Consider the following 20,920-nt stretch of genomic DNA (forward strand, 5'->3'; position numbering starts at 1 on the left):
GCATCAACAACCAGATGGCGAACAAATAGAACAAATCTCTGACAACATTTTTGGCCAGATTCACGTAAACAGATAGGTTAAGTTCATTCTCGTCATACCTAGTTTTATACTTGTCATTGCCCTGTTTTTATGCCCATTTCACACATTTCACCCAAGCTTACATCTCTGGCAACACCATCTTCTCTAAGGCTATGTTTGGTTTGAAGGAAAAGGTAGGGAAAGAAAGGGAAAAGTAGGGAAACCTATACAAGGTTTGTAAATGTTTCTCTATCTTTCCCTTCCTTTCCCTACTTTTTCCTTCAAACCAAACATACCTTAAAAGTTGTCAAGTTTCCATCCACTTTCATCTGAACTCGTTTTTTCATATTAATTTATTTTACTTTATTGAATATCATAAAATATGGGGTTTTTTTTGTGTTGATGGATTTGCAAAACTTATGTTAAGAAATTGTTTCATCATCCAAATACTATTTTTGTTTCTATAGAACAAAAATCCGCTATCAAAAAATAATTTGCTAAACTCCTCTATTACTTTCAAGGAACTTGTTCTATCACAAGAATTTCTAAGGCTATGTTTAGTTTGAAGAAAAAGATAGAGAAAGGAAAGGAAACATATGCAAGGTTGTAAAGGTTTTCCTACATTTCTCTTCATTTTCCTATTTTTTTCCTTCAAACCAAACACAGCATAAAAGAACAGGTGGAAACATTGTCAAACAGGGCCCTACGGGGCGGATCCGAACTCGGGTTGGGCCAGCACCAGCCAAGTTGCAAACGTGGCGCGAAACAATACCAAACACCATCTAAGCTATGTTTTCCAAAGTACAAATGCGTAGCTCTCTTTCTATACATGGCAGTCGGGCAGAACAGAAAGGACCCGTTACACAATTATATCTCACTTTAATCCTCTCGTCGTTCCCGCCGAAATCCATTAGAGGAACTGATAGGTCGTCGGCATAGAAGCTACCAGAAAGTAGAGGAGGTATGAGACTTATATTTTTCTTCTTTTGCGGGATTAGGATTATTTAGGGTTTCTTCTCTAAATCGGAGTTACCATTTGAGGTTATGTATTGCAACTTTAAGATATGGCATTTCAGTTCATCTCACTCACCAAAAGAGAAATGAGGAGACCGGTCTCTGGTCTTACAGTCCAAATAAAACCGTGGTTCTTCCTCGTTTTTTTCACCCGAACAAGAAAATTCTGAGTGTTGCATGATTTGGATCCTAAAATAGGTTTGACTTATCATTTTTCTGGACCATTGTCTTACCTGTTCATGAGGCCCAGGAGCAGAATATTGGGGGTTAAAAAGGATCTATTCCAGCGTTGTCTATCAATGGACAATATTTATCACCGTCGAATTGTTTTCTCGAAATCGAAAGTTCTGATATTCTTCCATAACATGGGAAGGACAGGATGCAAAGATATCACCATCAGTATCTTTTAGAAATTACGTACAACATTTTGGTTTAGAATCCATTCATGCTGTTATTTGTGTCATAATGAATGCCAGTGTTTGTATTTATGAAAATTTATATTAGTATGTACCATGGTATGCAGAAAATAATTTTGTAATTTTGGGCTTAGTTGGAGAATAAATACTATAATATGTAATATGTGAAGCTATGTGAACTTTGTCATTCCGGAGAATACTGGGATATGCCAAGTATTACTATTATCTATATCAGTTTATGGGGATACTCATAGTATAGGATTTAAATTTTGACCCAAATTTTGCAATTTCGAGATTTTGTTTTCGTTTTGACCGCTAATGAAATGAAAGAGGTATATAACACTACACATATAGAGATATTTGAGAAAAACTTGACAAGATTTCAATTTTTTTCTTTTTTTTTTTGGTTTTGGAGCAGGTTAAAATGTGCTTCCGATTCTATCATTTCTAGTTTTCCCACTCATCCATTTCCACTACACTGATTTTTTTTTTGGACATATTGCTTCTTGACCATCCAACACTTAGCTCCATACAACATTGCTGGCCTTATAAGTGTTATATAAAATTTTCTTTTTATCTTGAATCATATTCTCTTTTCACATAGGTTTTTGGATACAAGCCCTCTATTTTGCTTATATTTTCTTCTTAAAACCCTTGGATCTCTCAATGATAAAATCCTTAAACAAAACATAAATAATTCACATGAGATATGATAGTGTATTGACACAAATAGTAAGTTTTTTTTCTTGTGATCCTAAATTTCTAATTATTTTTTATTTTCTGTATTTATTCTTCTCTCATTCTTATTCGATTGTTGTCAATTGTCATGTTGTATGATGTGTAGTATCTTTAGACACTGGATGATAGAAATGAGACATTTAATTTGATTGTTGTCTACAACTTCCACATGTTTTCAGTTTAATTAAGCATTTCCGGTTGCCAACTAAAGATGGAAATGAGATAGTTCAAGTACTGGTTTCATTTCTATATTCTTCTTTCTAGTAACAGAAAATGGCTTCTTTTGAGTTTGGACTTCTGGTGATGAGCCATTAGACATATATTTGTTGCATATTTTTCCAAAATTTTCTATAACTCAGGAATTATTCATGCTGTTCTGTACTTTTTGAATTTTAATGGTATTTGACCATTAGACATATTTGGACCATTTGACCTGTTACCCAGCAGAAATTCTGGTTATGTGTCCAGCTCGTGTCATTGTATTTAATTAAGAAGCAGAGAGAACAAGCAAGAGTGACAAAAGATAGAGGAGAGAGATGAACAAGGACAAGATATTCAAGCTTGCAAAGGGGTTTAGAGGAAGAGCCAAGAACTGCATCCGAATAGCAAGGGAGAGAGTGGAGAAGGCCTTGCAGTATTCGTACAGGGATCGGCGCAACAAGAAGAGGGACATGCGCTCCCTTTGGATCGAAAGGATCAATGCTGGCACCCGCTTGCATGGGGTAAGTTGACTCAAAGCCTTAATTGGTGCATCCTCTCCTTTTTGAAGTTCATTTGGAGTCATCGTTTCCATGTGTATACTTGTTTATGTTGATGAAAACTTAGTATATGTTCACATTTTAAAGAGTCCATTTTGCAAACTATATGTAGACTTAAGTATAGATGAATGAAATCTTGATCAATGGGAACTAGATTTTAGTGTAAAGTTGTGAAAAAAGGTTGGTGCTTTAATTTATTAGTTCCTTTATCAGATGTGATTGAAATGTGAGAAAATGTAGTGCATCTACCATACTTACAGGAGTCTTCTTCATGGGGTTTTCAAGATTGTGTGCAAATTGGTGTTTATTTTCCTTTTCCCTTTTTTTACTGGAAACGCCAATAGGCTTCATATATTATATTTAATATTTCATATTTAAAATTTAAAATTATAGGCCTGGAACCTGCTCCATCCTGGCCTGGCCCATGATCACTCATTCATTCCCCTCCCTCTCTGGGATATGTTTGAGTAAAATAGAGTAGGTTCAGCACTTCTATCTCAGTGAACCATACACATGTGAATCCCAATCTTCCATGGAGTTCCAGGGGCATCATCCATTAGACATCATTCTCATCTTCCATTCTATTTTTGATATTTTTAATTTCTCTATTGATTTCTGGCATGTTGGAAACAGGTTGACAGAAGCATATATCAATACCTTTTGGACAAATATAAACTTGTCCAACTTATTATGACATAAAGACATTCTTATGTAGTTTGTATTGTGTGGTCCACTATATTATTCTTCCTTTAAATTTGAGAACATATTGTGTAGGCATCTGATCTTCATATAAATTTACATAATTATAAATGTAGGTTGGTATCAATTCATGGCCTTGTCCATGGTTTTAGATTTTGGGGCTTGGGGTGTCTGACACATTGTTTTGTGTCAAAATGTGGCTTTTGTTTCTTTGTGCATAGCACAGATTATAGCATTTGTCTGACGTACCAAATTTTTGCAAAAATTCCAATAGTAATCGTTGTTTGGGTTCCCAGTTTTCATCATACTATGCACGTGAGTTTTCATATTAGCCTTTTCAATTTCATAAGGACTTGTGGCTTCCATCTGTGCTCTTTCAAAAGCTATGAGAAAATCAAAAGGCACTAATTTCACTCTTTGTACCTGCCTATATTGAAGCCCATCAGGAAAGGGGGAAAACGGCCTATATTGAAATGGACAACAAATCTGTTTTCAAATTGAATTGAAATAATGTAACAATTTATTGCTTATTAAGAAAACGTAACAGTTTTGGAGAGATGCCGTCGCCTCACCGGTCACTGGGTTGCTGCTTGAGTGTAGATTGTAGAAGCATTACCGTCGGCTGCCGCTGTGAAGGGGATTAGTTCATTTGAAGTTCAAACAAAACAGGGATGAGTTTGAATGAAAATTTGGGCTAGGGTTAGAAATATTATATTTTTAATAATATATATTATTAATTATATAAAATATTGTCAGACCGGGCTGGGCGCGGGCCACGCTTTTTTGTGAAATCCTGAGCCTGGCCCAAAATCAGGTTGGGCTTAGATAATAGGGCCCGACCCTGGGCCCATGGGCCTAATAATATGTCCAAGCCCAACTGCAGCTGGGCCGGGCCAGGCCATCGGGCTACCCAGCCCATGAACAGGTCTAATTGGGAGATGGCTTTGTTAAGTTAAATTGTTTTAGGATGACTGATGTGTCTACATCAGATAAATGAATTTCCATATGCTTCTTGAATAATACTGATTTGCTTGGTAAATGAGATTAAGATCCATATCATATTCTTTTGAGGGTTCTGAAAAAAACTACAGTTTATTTATATGACAGCAGAAAGGGAAAATGGTTAAGATCATCCAATCAGGTTAACATTTGATGATCTCAGTTCCCTTTTTTCCTTTTTTTAGCGGGGGTAGATTTCCTTGTGGAACATATGCTAGATGTTCAATGTGTTAGTTAATGTCTTCGAGGACTGTCACTCATCAAGCAAAGATTAGGATTGAGATATCCCTGAGAGAATAACATGTAGGCTTGATTTGGTTAAACACTCTCTTCTTCCCCCCTTTGGGGTTTTACTTCTATTTACCAATACCTGCTCAATACATATTTGCAAATCATAAACCTTGTTGTAATCAATGGTAAAGATAATGCTTCTATTCTTCATTGCATGTTAATGGGTCACCATGCCACAAAAATAAATAAATAAATAAATAAGAGGGAAAAAAGAACACTCCATGATGGAGTTTGTTTATGGTCTCAAATGATGATTTGTGATTAGCTCAAGAAACATCTGAATGTGTACTCTCAACTGATTTTTCAAGTTTTCAAGATGATGTTCGATGTGCTAGTTTGCTTCTGTAGTTTGTATTCATATCCTTTTATTACTGTTCTGTTAGGTAAATTATGGAAACTTCATGCATGGGCTGATGAAGGAGAACATCCAACTGAATAGGAAGGTGCTGTCAGAACTGTCGATGCACGAGCCATATAGCTTCAAAGCCCTAGTGGACATTTCTCGCAATGCCTTCCCTGGAAACAAGAACGTGGTGATTCCTCCCAAAAAGGAAGGCCTGCCAATTGTTGCATAACAATCCACTATCCTCTTTAAATCTTTTAAAGCTCAAAAATTTTATCAGACTTGCACAGAATTTTTTTGGCAAGTTTCCTTACAGTCCGCTAAAAAGAATCTTTTTAAGTTTTTTCTGGTTCTTCTCTTAGTAGGCCTCTTCACTCTTCATTCTATTCCAAAGGTTTAGGCTTTAGAGCAGAAGAAGACTCACCTTGATACACAAACACAAGTTCCATGCTTTTACCACAATCGTAAAGATACCATTTACAATATTCTAAGGTGGACCTTTATTTGGTGTCTAAATGTATTGAACACATGAAAAGGATTGAGGGCCTTAATGTTCAAGTCTATGTGAAAGCTAGTAAGATCTGCGAACCAGCCATGAGAGAGTCATTCTTTGTCTATGCCAGATGTCAATCCTATGAGTTTTGATTTGTGACATGTTTTCCCTGTGGCATTTGTGAACCTTTTTATGGGCTTTTGTTGAAACGTGGCTGGACCTATTATGCTGTTAGAGAATAAATATCTACTTAGGTACCTAACATAATAGCTTAAAGCTTGCTTTTGGGTTGAATGATATCAAAGTTTGTTTGACCAAGTGGGAAAAAACCGCTTTGACCACTGGTTCATGTTTATTTATTTATTGTATCCTGGCTGTTGTTGGATTAGCATATTAGGTCTCATTAGAAGGATCATATAAAATGCTTTCTATTAGAGAAGAGTCAATGAGAAAGCGGGCTGAGAAACAAAGGGGAGGGGACGGCAGCCGTGTCCAGTTGTCCACCATGGTTACGATCATCCTTGTCCATTTACTGGTCATTGTTGCAGCAGAGAGAACAACTGAGAAGGGAACTGTTATCGTTTTCCTTTCATTGCAAATGCAAATGGTATTTCACTATTTTGATGCCCATAGGGCTTGATCGTCTGACAAAAGCATTTATTTTATGTTCAGAAATGTTTTGGCATTCGTGTTGTATTAGTGGTTGCTTCTACATTTCCATTGTCTGTCCAGAAGAAAATGCATTTCTGTGCGGCTGAAAAAGATGTGATTTCTGCTAACCCATTGTTGTTGGGAGGATGAGAGAGAAAGAGAGAGGGACGGACTCACTGTTGTTGGTTTGTATTTGTTGAGAGAGAAAGACGGAGGACCCACCGCCGGTTGTTGGTTGCTGGTCACCGTAGGTCAGATGGTGGCTCAAGTTTGGAACTGAGAACTGAGGTTTGAAAAGTATGGTTTTCAAAACTGGTCTGGACTGGAAAAACTGGGAGTCGGTCAGGTGATCGGTTCTGTTTTTTCCAAAAACCGGATTTTCCCCAAAACTGTTGATTTTGGTCAGCGAACTGCTGAGCCGAGCGGTTAATCGTTTGAACGATTTTGACCGTTTTTTTATTTTTTTGAATTTTTTTATTCTTGTTAGAATGGGTCGAGTGTTTAGTTTGAATGGTCGGACCGTTTGACTCGGTAATCAGATCCCTGATCGGTTCGGTTTTAAAAACCATGCTGAAAAGTGAAAAAGAAAGAGAGAAGAGTTTGTCTTTTTCCTTCTTTTCTTAAATTCTAAAACCCTAACCATATGGTGAGCAAATGGTTTGTTCGGTTTAAAATCGAATTGAACAAACCGAATTTTCAGAAACTGAAATATGAAATGTGGCAATCAAACCGAAATCGAATTTAGGTTAAACCGAACAAACCGAACTGATTTTTTTTTCGGTTAAGTCAGCTTTTTCGATTAAAACCGAAAATTGTAAAAACTGATTGAAAATTGCAAAAGCTGCTCTTGTTAAGTTTAACAAAGTTTATTCCCTATCCTCAGTAGAAAAATAAAGGAAAAAAAGCAGACTTGATGCTACACAATCTGGGCACTCCTAGCTGGTTGTGACTTGGCTTCTGGTTGGAATGGACGACACCTAAGAGGAAGGAGAAGGTGAAGGGTTCTCGGGGAGTTCTCCCGGTGGGAACACTCCGATGGTTAAGTTAGAATTAGAGAAATCTCAAAGAAGGAATAGAGAATAAGAGTGTTGAAAGTGCTTAAGCTTTAATACCTTTGCTTCGTGAGAGTTGGAATTCTTTTATGTCGGAGCTCGGTCATACCTGGCGTAACCGCCACTGCCCTAACCGTTACTACCAGGGCAGGTGCAGGTTGCTGCTACAGAGTACTATCGCTAGGTATGGACTTGACTGACGTGCCATGCTTTTCAGAGATGGCAAACAGAACGCCGCCTGGCAAGGGATCAGAGCCCTACTTGGGGTAGGTTTGTCTTGGTACCGAGGTGCCGAGGTGCCTGCGTTGGAGGCGGTGCTGCCCCGAGGTGCTTCTCCCTCGGGATACTTAGCCAAAAACCGGGGTGCTCCCTTCTTAGGAAGGGAGAGCTCAGAGCCCCTTAGGAAGAGCTCGGACCTCAAGGGGAGCTCGGGCTTCGAGAGGAGCTCGGGACCTCCCACACTTGGTGAGAGTTAAGGTTAGCCAGGTGTTAGTCCTCGGCGAGTCGCTTAACCCGCCGAGTGGATAGCGTTGGACTCGGCATGTCTCTCACGTCAAGTCGCGGTTGTGCTGAGGTTCTGTTCATTGAGCCAGGTCACGCACACGTGTCCCCGTGCTACGAGGTCGGGCCAAATCACCCTCCATCAAGACTCTTAACAAAGTTTTTAAGAGGATTTCAATGGTTTAATCTCCTTCAAGGTGGGGAAGATAATAGTGCTTATCTTTGTGAGGTAGGCAGTAGCACATCGATGACAGGGAAATGATACAATCATACAACAGAGATGAAACAGACAAGAGAGAGAGAGAGCAAGTCTCAGTTTATCAAAAGAAAAAGAGAGATTAAGTCCCCGACCTTGGAGGATGTTCTGACGGAGAAGAGTCTCTGTACTCTGTAACTGTAAGAAAATAAAAATGGAGAAGAGTCTCTGTTCTGACGAAGAAGATTTTTGGGACGAAGAAGATTTCTGGTTTAGAATATAAAAATGGATGCTATAACCATAGAAGTCGAGACTCGACGGAGAAGAAAAAGAAGAAGAAGAAGAAGAAGAAGAAGAAGAAGAAGAAGAAGAAGGTTTGAGAGTTACCTAGCGAATGTAGAAGAACTGAACTGGCGAACTGCGAACTGCCGAAGAGTACTCTGTAACTGTGAGCACCGAAGTCCGAACTGTCGATTGCTGAAGGCCCGAAGCAGCGAAGCCGTTCTGTGTGGACTGTGGTCTGTGCACGTCAGGAGACTCAGGACGTGGAGTGTGGAAGAAGACGAAGAGTCAGAGTACTCTTTCCTGTTTTGTTTTCGTGACTCATAAGAAAATTTGAGTCTTTTACGTTATATCTTAATAAGGAAATTTGGCATATAGCCAAATTCGAGTCGATGTATACTATATATTTATAAATAATATTAATAATATATAATAAAACTAACTCGGTTAATTCGGTTAACCGATTTAGCAAACATAGTAACCGAAACCGAAAACCAAAAAATAGAGAAACCGAATAAAAAACAGAACAATCGAATAAGTCGAACCGATTCAACCAAAACCGAAATTTTGGTTCGGTTTTTCGGTTTTAATCGAATTGTGTTCACCTCTAATCATATGCCCAAATTAGATTTGAGATTTGAATGTAATTTTTTTTTATTTAGTTGTAAAAAAGCAAAAAAATGACCTACAAACCATTGCTCGGGTCAGCGGTTGTTTAACACATGGTTTTCAAAACGGGATTGGACCAAACGGTCGGACCGGGAAAACCAAGAATCGGTCAGGTGACCGGTTCTGTTTTTCTTCAAAACTGGATATTTGCAAAAAAAATGTTGATTTGGTTAACAAACCGCTGACCTGGGCGGTTGAACCGTTCGAACGATTTTGATCGCTTTTTATTTATTTTTATTTTTTTTGTCAGAATGGGATGACTGTTCGATTTGAACGATCGAACCATTTAACCCAGGAACCAGACCCATGACCAGTTCATTCTCCGGGTCGGTTTTAAAAACCTTGATTTAACAATTTCAATGTTTTTTTTTTTTCAAAAATAGCAGTTCAATCTAAAATTGGACCTGCCCAAGTTGAACGGTCCAAGTGTCCAACTATCCAATCCAGTCCAATTTTTTTCAAAATAGTGGTATAATGTTCAATCCTAATTGCCCTCAAGGTATAGATAGGCTTGTAATCATCCATACTTCAAGTCCAATATGCTTTTGGGGGAGGAGGGGGACGTGTTAAAAAAACAAATAGGGATTCAGGTACCTCACCTAACAGCTTAATCAAAGAGCTGGCCATTAGAAAGTAGTGTTGAATTAATAACTGACTTGCTTTCTAATGATAATGATAGCTGGTCATACAAGTCCTACCGAGTGGTATGGGGTAAACTCCAGCATTTAAGCAAGATATTTTCATTCTCAGCATTTTAAACAATACATTGAGAGCACTGCTTGAGCTTGGGAAGGAAATGGATGGAATGTGTTTGATGAAAGCCCTTGTTTAATGCAGCACATTATATACTTCAAATCCGACCCTACTATGTTAATGGACTGGATATGGATCCATCCTATCGGCTATGGCTTAGGCAATTTGACCAGGATCCAAAACTACAACCAAACCCACTTTCCTATCTATATGTGGATTGAGGACCTATTTGATTTGCAGGAATAGGAATTGGAATGAGTCATTCTGATTTCAATTATTTGATTGGGCAGAATTAGAATCCCATTCTCATTCCTGGTGAAGTGGTGTTCCTTAATTTTAGGGAAAGGCTATTCTCTCTCTCTCCTTTGAGAATGAAATCCCATTCCAATTTATTCCAATTTTCATTTCCAATTCTATTTGAACCAAATAGATTATGGGAATAGATAATTCTAATTTCAATTACAACAGATTTTGATTCCAAATTCCGATTCCAATTCCAACTGTGAACTAAGGACCCTGAGTTCTGTTGGATCTATCTCAGATGGTAGTAGGCCTCCAAGATATATATAGAAGAATGAAAGTGATAAAATAATTTGGATCTCTCTTGTAATTTTCCACCTGTTGACACCATTCCTTTCACCAGGTTTGTTCGCTGATTCCCAACATTTTCGGACTGCATCTCATTTTCAACTCGTGCTTGTACCTCTGTAGAATAAGCCGATTGCATGGACTCTCTTAAATGGATGGAAATTTGAAGTGTTTGTATTGGAATTGGACCTATATGCTGCTTGATGTACTTTTAGGGGCATTTTTACATAATATTCCTTGCCATTTTTCCTATAAAATGCTGGTAAGGCTGCGTTTGTAAATGATGTAAATAGAGTATAAATCCTGGTTCAGGGTAAATTTGCATTCTGGTTCACTTTTGCTTATATATTTGGCAATATTTACATTGATAATAAGATGTAAAAATGCATCAATAAAAAAGAAGTAAATTTGCATTCAAGTGGGGTTTTGATAAAAAAAGGCATATGCTTTATTGGAATTCGTGTTTGCATCCATTAGGTTAAAAGTCTGTTTGGGAAAAAAGTTAAATTTATTAATGCAAAACTAACCCAACTCTGCAATTTAGTCTCAGTTTGAAAAGAGTACAAATGCAAATATGTACAACGTAAATACATACAAAATAATACAAAATATAAGGTTTTACACTCTACATATTTGCATTTGTACTCTTTTCAAACTCAGCCTTTATATGAACCGTTTTACACTACATATTTGCATTCACACTTATTTATATTGTTTCCAAACACAGCCTAAGCGACAAAATTAGTTGGTTGTCATTTGATACCATACTATTTTCATGTGAAACGTTTTGGGTTGATAATACAAATTTGGGTGAGATATGTGTTGTGGTCACCGGTCACAACACATTTTACATTTGAGAGTCACTTGCTAAAATCATGGTTTTCAAAACTAGACAGAAAATAGAACTATTTTAGCCACTGGTTCCTGGGTCAAATGGTCTGGCCGTCTGATCCAACCTCAGATTGGATGGTTTGGGGTCCAAAACCAGACCTGGACCCATAATCAATTCTAAAGTCAAGTGGTCCGACCGTCCAGTCAAGTTTTCAAAACCATGGCTAAAATGATACATAGAAAGAGTAATGAGTGGTTTTCCTAATCACTAAGAAAATGATTTGCACAATTGATTTTTGAATTCCCGCCTTTATTATAGAACAACATTAGAAAGGATATGGACCTAATCCACCTAAAGCTTCCATGATTTGGTAACCTCGACAACCTTCTTAATAGTCTGAAGCTTGTTTTTTCATTCTTGTGGAATCATCCTTTGAATGAATGCAGTATGTTGATCTTCTTAACCACCGACTTTAGTCCAATTTTGTCGGAACTCGGAACTCGGAACTCTGGAAGCATGATTTTCCATGAAGTTTCCTCTCAGCTTCCTCATTTGTTTGGTTCTTCGTATTGGAACAAAGACATTAGACATGTGCACCATGTGATTCTAGACTGCCTACTAGTGCTGATCAGGACAACTCTCAATGGAAGCTCAGGACATTCAGGACAATTCCATCTCCTTTTCTCAATGGAAGCACTGCAAAGTGGGTTACAGACAGGTAAGGGTGCAATTCGGGTTGGCCCGAGTTAACATTTTAAACTGCTTTGGATTCAGGCCTTTAGACCGGGCGTTCAACCCAAATCCACCCAAGTTGTGTGTTTGTGAGAGAAAAAGAGAGAGAAGATATCTGAAAGTTGTGCAAATTTTATTCATTCTCCTCGTTGCTTCCAAGGAAAGAGAATTTCTCAAATTCTCACAGTCAAACCCTAATTTCTTCATTTCTTGTGCAGATCCAGCAACTGGATCATCAAGATCCACTACTCCCCTTTATCACATTTCAGATATATTTTTGTGCCGGGCTAATTCGTCTGTCATATCTAACCAGGGCCCACATGTAGATATAATTATTTAGGTCCAAGCTTGGAAATCAGAATGGAGTCATAACATATGGGCCATGTATCTCCAATCCAATCCAATTTAGGTGGCTTTTGCCTTTTAGGTATTTTTTTTTGGCATGTCCATTTTTAGGGGTGCAATTTGGACAGGTTCAGGTTGAGGATTTGTTAAAATATGAATAGGTTCGAGTCCTATTTTGAACCACAAAACACAGATGATATTACTATAGAACCATAAAGCACAAACCACAAAACACGGATGATGAACGTCAAAAAAGTGGTTTCTGATTCAAAACCATTTGTTTCCTAGGCTCAAGCCATGCCTGGTCTATTAATGGATTGGGCTTGATCCATGGTGTAAATTTGCTTCCTATCTGATAACTTATGCTTGAAGAGATGGCAAAGATGAGACTTGGGGTAAGTCTGATCACATGGTTGAGAGTTGTGAGAATCTCTTGGGACTAAAATTAATGCCTCCTTTCCTTTTGTTTCCTCCAACTTTTCAATTCTTGGTGAGGAAGGGAAAAAAGAAGCACAAACTCCAAAGCATTGAAAAAAAATTGGGAATTCCAACTCATATTAGAATCTTTTAACAATAAAATAATAATGGGGTTTTCCTGAAGATGGTAGCTGATTCAACCAGTGAAGTCTCCTGCTGTTTGATGTTGCAGTAGAAGCAAAGATTAAAGAATATGGGATCCTTTCTTTCTTTCTTTCTAGACTTTGTTTCAATTTCTTTCTTAGAAATTTTGTTGGGTTAGTCCCTTTTTTGTTGTTTCTTCTTTTATTTCAACAAATGGGAGTGAGTAAAGAAGGCTTCATTTGTTTGCACAGTAAAGAAGTTTTGTTCTTTTAAAACATAAACAATGTTATATGGTTTTGGTGACATGAATATCCACTAAACATGGTTCAGAATATACATAGATAGCATAGTGTATGAAAGAAAATGAATGAATGATATTCCTGATTTCCCATGTTCTGTTCAACTGTTTTAAGTTCAGGTTGTTTTTTAAGTGAAGACTGGAAATTTTGGAATATGATTCATTTATTTTTATTGAATACTGTTTTACAAAAAAAAAAATGAATCATTTGTTTTTCTTCATTTTACGTGCAACCAAATGTAGCCTAAATTGCAAAGTTTGGTTTTTTCAAAATCGGATTTTCTCCTCACATTACATTATAGCCACACATTAGGAATATCTCCCATACCTGTATACTTTCATTCATAGAGAGATATTTTTAATGCAGAGTTCACATCTGCACCCCACGAGGCGCCCCACAATGTCCCACAGCGCATCCCCGCCGTGTATTGAAAACATCTTCTGATGATAATACCAGACCCAATGATATCATGATCGAGAGATATTCCCAATACAAGATGGGGATGTGCTGTGGGACGTTATAGAGCGCCCTGTCATGGGGCACATATTTGAACTCTTCAATGCACGGCTGCAAGTGTTGTGAGGTGAATGTGAAGACGAGTAGAAAATGCAGATTGATGCACATAATTGGAACATATATCTTTTCAAGTGATGTGGGCAAAGTCCAATTGTCCAACCTGGAAGGCTTGATAGCAGCTGAGAAGGCTTAACTGAGTGACTTATTGATTTTTATCTTTGAGTAAATAAATTATTAAGGAGGTTGAGAGTTTAATGCTGAAGCCTACTTTTGAGTTAATTACTATACATCCACACATTTTGTTTCTATGAAACTTAGGGGACTGTTTTATAATTGCTGAAATTGTTGGACTGAATAATTTATTGCTCTATTTTTTAATGGATAAAATATTTAATAAAAAGGTATTAGTAATCTACTAAACTTCAGTCATTAAGTAGCTCAGCTACTTTCTTAAAAATTTGCAGTCCTTAAAAACTATCTCACAAATTGACAAAGCAAAAAAGCTTTTTGGTTCAGCTACTTTCTTAAGCCAAAAAAAAGTAAAAGAAAAATAAAAAATCCCATGTTGTGCAAAACCCAAATAGAAGAATGATTAATTAAAGTTAAACAAAACAAAGATGGAAAAAAGTGAAAAAATATACTTTTGTTTAGTGAAAAAAGTAAAAATAAAAAAAACAAAAAGCAATTTTAGAAATATAGTTGGGCAATAAGTCATTCAGTGCCACTCAAGCATTTATCAAACGGCCCAGACTCATAAGTCGTTATTGCCATAAGGATTGCACCCCTCTTCTCTCTTCGTTCGTTGCTGCAAATTTGCGGGCGTTCGAGCTCTGTAGAATGCATGATTTTGAAACCTTATGAGCTATCGTTCTGCCATGCCCGTCTTTTAGTATCTTTACGTTAAAGGTTCTGAGAGAAGTGCGAAGGGAGTTCTCTTCTCATTCTTTTGAATTTCTTTGTTCTGTGTTAGAGAAGAAGAGAGATTGTATTCTGAAAAGATCAGTGTTACAAGGTTAGAGGTTTAGAGGTTTGAAGTCTAGAGTTATTTTTCCCTTCAAAATGGGGAGCTCGGAAGAGAGGGTTGTTGCTGTGATCATGGTTGGTGGACCTACTAAAGGTAGGAAATTGGAAAGAATTTTATGGAATTTTTTCTTTATCTGTTATTTGAAGTTGTTTCCTTTGGATGGAATAATGGAAATATTTCTTCTTTGTATGCCTTCTTTGGTGTTAATTTTGTTTGAATTTTGCAGGTACTCGGTTTCGGCCGCTCTCTCTGAATATCCCGAAGCCGCTTTTCCCCTTGGCAGGACAACCGATGGTTCACCACCCGATTTCAGCTTGCAAAGCGGTAGATGATTCTCAATTCCCTAGAGAAATTATACACATTTTAGAAATCACAGTTGTATATTTTCTTTACCGTTCCACCAATGTGACTGAGATCATTCCTGAGGACTCCTGCAGATCCCCAACTTGGCGCACATTTATCTCATTGGCTTCTATGAGGAGCGGGAATTCGCATTGTATGTCTCTTCAATCTCTAATGAGCTGAAAGTTCCTGTAAGGTAAGTTGGGATATACTTTGTCTTCTATTGGTTATTTGTTCTTGCATCTGATATTCTTGTAGGAAGAAAACAATGTTTAAGTTCTACGACCTTAAATGGTTTTTCTGTTGTTACTCTCTCAGATACTTGAGAGAAGACAAGCCACATGGTTCAGCTGGCGGGCTTTACAACTTCAGAGATCTTATAATGGAGGACAGCCCGGTTTGGATCTTATACTCCTTGTCATTCTTTCTTCCTTGTTTTTCTGATTATTGAGATGAAATGAGAGTTTCATCATCTGAGTGCTTCTGACTTCCCCCGTTTCTTTTCTTTTCTATTGCAGTCACATATATTTTTGCTGAATTGTGATGTTTGCTGCAGTTTCCCACTGCCCGGCATGCTTGGTAACTTTCCTTCTTGCTAACAATTTGATATTTCTAGTGCTAATTCTTGTTTTTTCAGTCTTGTGCATACTGCATAGCATTTGTAGCTCAAAAAGCAGTAGTTATTTTGATATGGAAAATTCCTCCTAAACTTTTGTTTGACTTCTCTAAATTGTAACTTCCGGTTTTCTTTCTTCGCATGTCTAGAGGCTCATAGGAGATATGGAGGGATGGGAACAATTTTAGTGATCAAGGTAGGTACCCATCATTATGTTCAAATCAACTAATTATCATTCACCATGCTCAAATTGAACCCTACTGTTTTATGCAGGTTTCTGCTGAGTCAGCCAGTCAGTTTGGTGAGTTAGTGGCTGATCCAATTACCAATGAGTTGTTGCATTACACGGAGAAGCCTGAAACTTTTGTATGTGTAAAACGAGATAATCAGCTAGTGTTAGCATATTTCAAGCCATTTGGCATTTGATGTCTCTTATATAGGAGGCCTAAGCACCTTCAGTAATTTGATGTTAGATGCATGAATGACTTCTCCATGTCTTGCATAATTTAGCACAAACAGAGCATATGGCCCCTATCCTAGCCACACTCATTGTGTCTTGTAACTTTTGCATCGGAAACAATGCTTTAAATTGTTAATCCTATAGAGTGTGCTCTTATTCTACCAATATTTTCAGGTAAGTGATCGAATTAACTGTGGTGTATACATATTCACACCAGATATTTTTACTGCCATCCAGAATGTCTCCACACAAAGAAAAGACAGAGGTTTGTAATTGGACATCTTTGACAATATGTTGAATGCATAGATTACAGACCAGTGGATTTCATATTTTTCCCTTTATGTACAACCACTTCCAGAGAATGTACAGCTTTTGAATTATATAGTTATTTTCTATGTTCTATTTTCCACTATCTTCATATTATTTCTTTTCATTTTCATGGTCATAGATTAATTATGTAAAGGCAACATCTCCTGAACATTAGATGTTCCTGCCTGTTGACATTTGTGATTCTCTAGTGGCATAATTTAATGTTTTCATGATAAAACAAATATTCACCTTGTCTAAATCTAATTTTATGTTGTCATTTGCAGCTAATCTACGGCGCATGTCCAGCTTTGAAGCCCTCCAGCCACTAACAAAGTATGGCATTTGGTGCATCTAGAAAGTTTCTTTCTCTTTTTTTTTTCTTTTTAATTTTCTGCAATGACATCATATACATAGTCACCAATTATTATTTAATATACCCTGTACAACTTCATTGTTTATTTTTCTTGACTTTATTGGGGAGTCAGAAATTCAGTCTTAACCATTTATGCAATTCTTTTTGAGCAAATCTCCTTGAAATTGTTTGTTTTTTAAATAAGAAAATCCTGAATTGAGTTCAATAAAACGACAACTGCAGTGAGGAATATACTAGTGCAGGTTGGAGTCTCTAGGAATGGCATGAAGAATGAAAAAGATGTAGACTGAGGTGGAAGAGATGATCTAGCAAATGCCTCTTAATAGCCCGGGGTAGAGTGGAATGACAGTCATTTGTGACACCCTAACAGTTTAAATTATGCTTTGTTGACATTAGTGATGGAACATGAGATAGAGACCTTATGCAGCTTTTCTTTCTTTTTTTTCCATTGACAAAACTGTTCAAGTTACATGAATGAAGTATCGACCAGAATGTGATTTTACAGGAAAAAGTGGAAATATTTTCTGAGTGCCCCAGATTATTCATGATGGACAGATTACACTAACATTTTCTTGTTCATCAAGTTAGCCATGTTTGATGCCTAATGCCTCCTTTGTGCTTTCAAGATAAGTGCCAAATTGTCACCAAGTGGCCAGTGAGAGAGAAATGTCCCATGAGGGGCTATGTGTTTTTTGGTTATTTTCTCTGATTGATCTTGGCTGCATTTGGCGCCAATCAGATTTCTCAACTAGTTTTGTCTGGGGCTACTAGTCCCCAAAAATTGAAGGCCAACATGGGAAAACACTGGAATGTCAGGGTTACTCGTGTTACAGTCATTGCACTTGATACTTCTGGTGGAAATACCAGCAATATCTTGACCTTGTCATTGAGAGAATCACAACATTATTCCTTAAAGTCATGAGTGCAGCTAAGAGGTTGGATGTCTTTTTGCCTACAGTTTGCAAAGGCATCCATTTGGTCCAAGATTGTCTTTTATATTTTGTATGGGTCATTTAATCAAAGTAAAATTTTATTCAAGGTTCATGTATTATTCAGCATGTATTGGGGACTTAAGAGCTGATTGTTAACTATTGTATCTTTTTTTACCCACTTTGAGTTATATACAGGATATCCAATTATGTGAACATTTTTCTTATCCCAAGGGTGACAGTGAAACATAGTTGATTAGAAAATACCTAGTTGATTTTTTTGGCATCGAGTATGAAAGATCATTTATGATTTATTTTTTAATGCAAGGACTTATTTTCCTAACATGTAAGATCCAAACAAATCTATATCTTTTAGTTATTGTTGGGACTATTCCTCTTTTGGACCCATTAAATTTTTAATGTTAATTGAAGAATAATTTCCGATCAACATCATGCTGAAATTAGTTTAATTGCAGGGTCCTTCCTACAGATTTTGTAAGATTGGATCAAGACATCCTGTCACCTCTTGCTGGGAAGAATCAGCTATATGTATATGAAACCATGGACTTCTGGGAACAAATCAAAACTCCAGGGTAGAGCAAAATTCCTTAGTTCTCTATTTTCCTCTCTTCTTGCCTTGAATATTTGGACCAATGAAATGACCTGTTTAAACTTATATTTTAACTTACAGAATGTCTTTGAAATGTTCTGCCTTATATCTTGCCCAATTTCGGTTTACTTCTCCTCATCTTCTGGCAAGTGGAAATGGCACCAAGAGTGCTACTATCATTGGTGACGTTATGTGCATCCATCAGCAAAGGTTCATCCAACTGCAAAGGTATTTTCGTTTTTTTTTTTCTTTTTTCCTCATTTTGACTACATGGCAAATTGCATTCAAGTGTTGCTCATGGGAACTTGCATGGATCTGTCTTCTGTTTGATGATTTTGAGTAAACTTGGGGCTGTCAGAATTAGGGGGGCCTTCAAGGAAGTGACAACATAGATTCTTTTGGCTTACTGAGATCCTATTGTGTCAGGTTACTTGTTCATACTGAGACAGAGCCTCTCGATAAGGGTCTCAGTTTGAAGACATTATCAACTCAGATCAGGTGGTGGTAGAGGGTGGCTTATTGTTATTGAGTGGCCTAGAGATTGTTGTGACAGACCTTGGGTTCTCTGACCATCTTAGGGATCCAAGAACATCCAAAAGTGAATATCTAGTTTAGATGGATCAAGAGGTTAACCAACTATTTGACAAATAAGCTTGGCTAGAGGGGATGGGTGGGGGAGCAAAGTTGTATTGGAGAGCACCCCCTCAACATAGTTTTGTTTACTGTTGTAGCTATGAATTCTCTTCTACCTCTGCCAGACTCTTTGTGTTGGCCTTCATGATCAGAACTGATGTTTTGTATTACCATTTTTTTTTTTTTTATTCTGTAAGCTTTAGAATTGCATCCTGTTAAGTAAAATCCCTTTTGGATGTCTTTTCTACATTTTGGGTTCTTTTTCAGAATTTATAGCTAACTTAGCTCTTCTCCATTTAAAACAGATTGGTCCCAATGTCTCAATTTCTGCAAATGCTCACATAGCAGCTGGGGTAAGACTCATAAGTTGCATCATCCTGGATGATGTCAAAATCGAGGTACAAAGTTGGATTAAAGATATAGAATTCATTAGTGAATTCTTCCATGTAAGACTTATTTAGGCATGATTTGTCATCCTTCAATAGGAAAATGCAGTTGTTATACATTCAATTGTGGGGTGGAAGTCATCTATTGGTAAATGGTCACGTGTGCAGGCAAGAAGCCAAGACTCTCTCTCTCTCTCTCTCTCTCTCTCTCTATGTGTGTGTGTGTGTGTGTGCCTAGATGACCTTTTCTTCTTTTTTTTTTTCCTTTTATTTCCAGTCCATAGTAATTGACCCGGATCTATCAACTGATTTTAGGGTGAAGGAGATTATAATGCCAAACTTGGAATTACCATCCTAGGTATTCATCTCCTCAATTTTTTTTCTATGAATCCATTCATTTTTTATGTTTAATTTTCTCTTCAGGAGTGGAGGCTCCACTGTACATGATTCCTAACATTATGTGAATAATGATATTTTCTAATCCAGGAGAAGCTGTGACTGTTGAAGATGAAGTCGTGGTCATTAACAGCATTGTTCTTCCAAATAAGACACTCAATGTCAGTGTGCAAGAGGAGATACTTCTATGATAGGAAGGGTGGACTGTATATGGTCCTAGCCTTTTGCACAAAGTGGGCCACTCTCAGATTTGAACCCAAGTTCTCACACTCGTCGGCCTGAGATTTTACCATTTCACCGAGCAATGGCCCCTCTTGTAGGTTGAATGTTTGAAATAAATGAAAGCTTCCGTTTTCCTCTTTAGTCCCCATTGAGTTTGCTAGTGTTAACCTCAGAACTGTTTTGGTGCAATTATAATTTCTATGCTACTACAAACTGATGTGGATGTGGTTCAAAGGTGAAAAAATGCCACTGGGCTTGTTTTATGTGCCATTTATACAGCTTCCATTGAAGAACACCCCATCGTCATATTACAATTTGAGACCGCCCAATATAATATAGGCACGGTTCTCAGTTCAATACTCAAAACACCATAAATATGAATTTTGGTTGGGTTGCTTGCGTGTCCAAATCTTATTGGGCAGACGCATATGTGATGTCTTAGGTGTCGTACCTTTGGTCTAAATGGAACCATGAAATCTAAAGTGTAAGTTGTTTTCTGACTTAATCATGCTCTTTTAGCGGGCGCTCTACAATATGAATTGTTTTTTTTTTGTTGTCAGTTTCAAAAACAAATCAAAACCATCTTGTTTAAAAATAGATTGTTTCTAAAAACAAAAACACAAAAAACGTATTTTGGTTTTGTGTTTTCTGTTTTCAAAATTGAAACAAAAAACATGTCCTTGAATTTAGTTTCAAAAAACATGATTTCATCTGATTGTTTAATATCATGTTCCATAAATCATATAACTTCCATACTAAAAAATTTGTTTTTGTTTTAGAAACCAATATTTTGTTGGTTCCAAAAATATGCACTGTTTTTTAAAACAAAACCTACCATTTTTTCCTTTGAAAACAAAAGACTAGGGGTGCCAAT

At 37.2% G+C, this 20,920-nt stretch overlaps 1 protein-coding gene and 1 pseudogene across 4 annotated transcripts; both read left to right on the plus strand.

Moving 5' to 3' along the window:
* The first annotated feature begins 820 nt into the window (after positions 1-820).
* Positions 821-5,867, plus strand: LOC104611296 (Ribosomal protein L20). 3 transcript variants are annotated; one of them, XM_010278279.2, is made up of 3 exons: positions 821-979; positions 2,634-2,908; positions 5,317-5,867. In XM_010278279.2, exons 2-3 carry the CDS (start codon positions 2,723-2,725, stop codon positions 5,506-5,508), a joined length of 378 nt encoding a protein of 125 aa, XP_010276581.1. In that variant the 5' UTR covers positions 821-979; positions 2,634-2,722; the 3' UTR covers positions 5,509-5,867. The 3 variants fall into 3 exon arrangements, with proteins under 3 accessions (XP_010276581.1, XP_010276583.1, XP_010276582.1); XM_010278281.2 differs by having other exon boundaries at positions 2,655-2,908; XM_010278280.2 differs by having other exon boundaries at positions 825-979; positions 2,631-2,908.
* An 8,599-nt stretch (positions 5,868-14,466) lies between these two features.
* On the plus strand, positions 14,467-20,316 carry LOC104611297 (uncharacterized; annotated as a pseudogene). Its single transcript, XR_016078793.1, has 15 exons — positions 14,467-14,863; positions 14,997-15,094; positions 15,208-15,308; positions 15,431-15,509; positions 15,631-15,691; positions 15,878-15,924; positions 16,002-16,094; positions 16,363-16,453; positions 16,782-16,830; positions 18,276-18,392; positions 18,491-18,637; positions 19,348-19,440; positions 19,528-19,596; positions 19,744-19,786; positions 19,915-20,316. The product of XR_016078793.1 is annotated as an uncharacterized LOC104611297 (transcript).
* Positions 20,317-20,920: the final 604 nt, after the last annotated feature.

Source organism: Nelumbo nucifera, chromosome 7, assembly GCF_055504915.1.
Source record: "Nelumbo nucifera cultivar China Antique chromosome 7, China Antique-T2T, whole genome shotgun sequence".
NCBI lineage: Eukaryota > Viridiplantae > Streptophyta > Magnoliopsida > Proteales > Nelumbonaceae > Nelumbo > Nelumbo nucifera.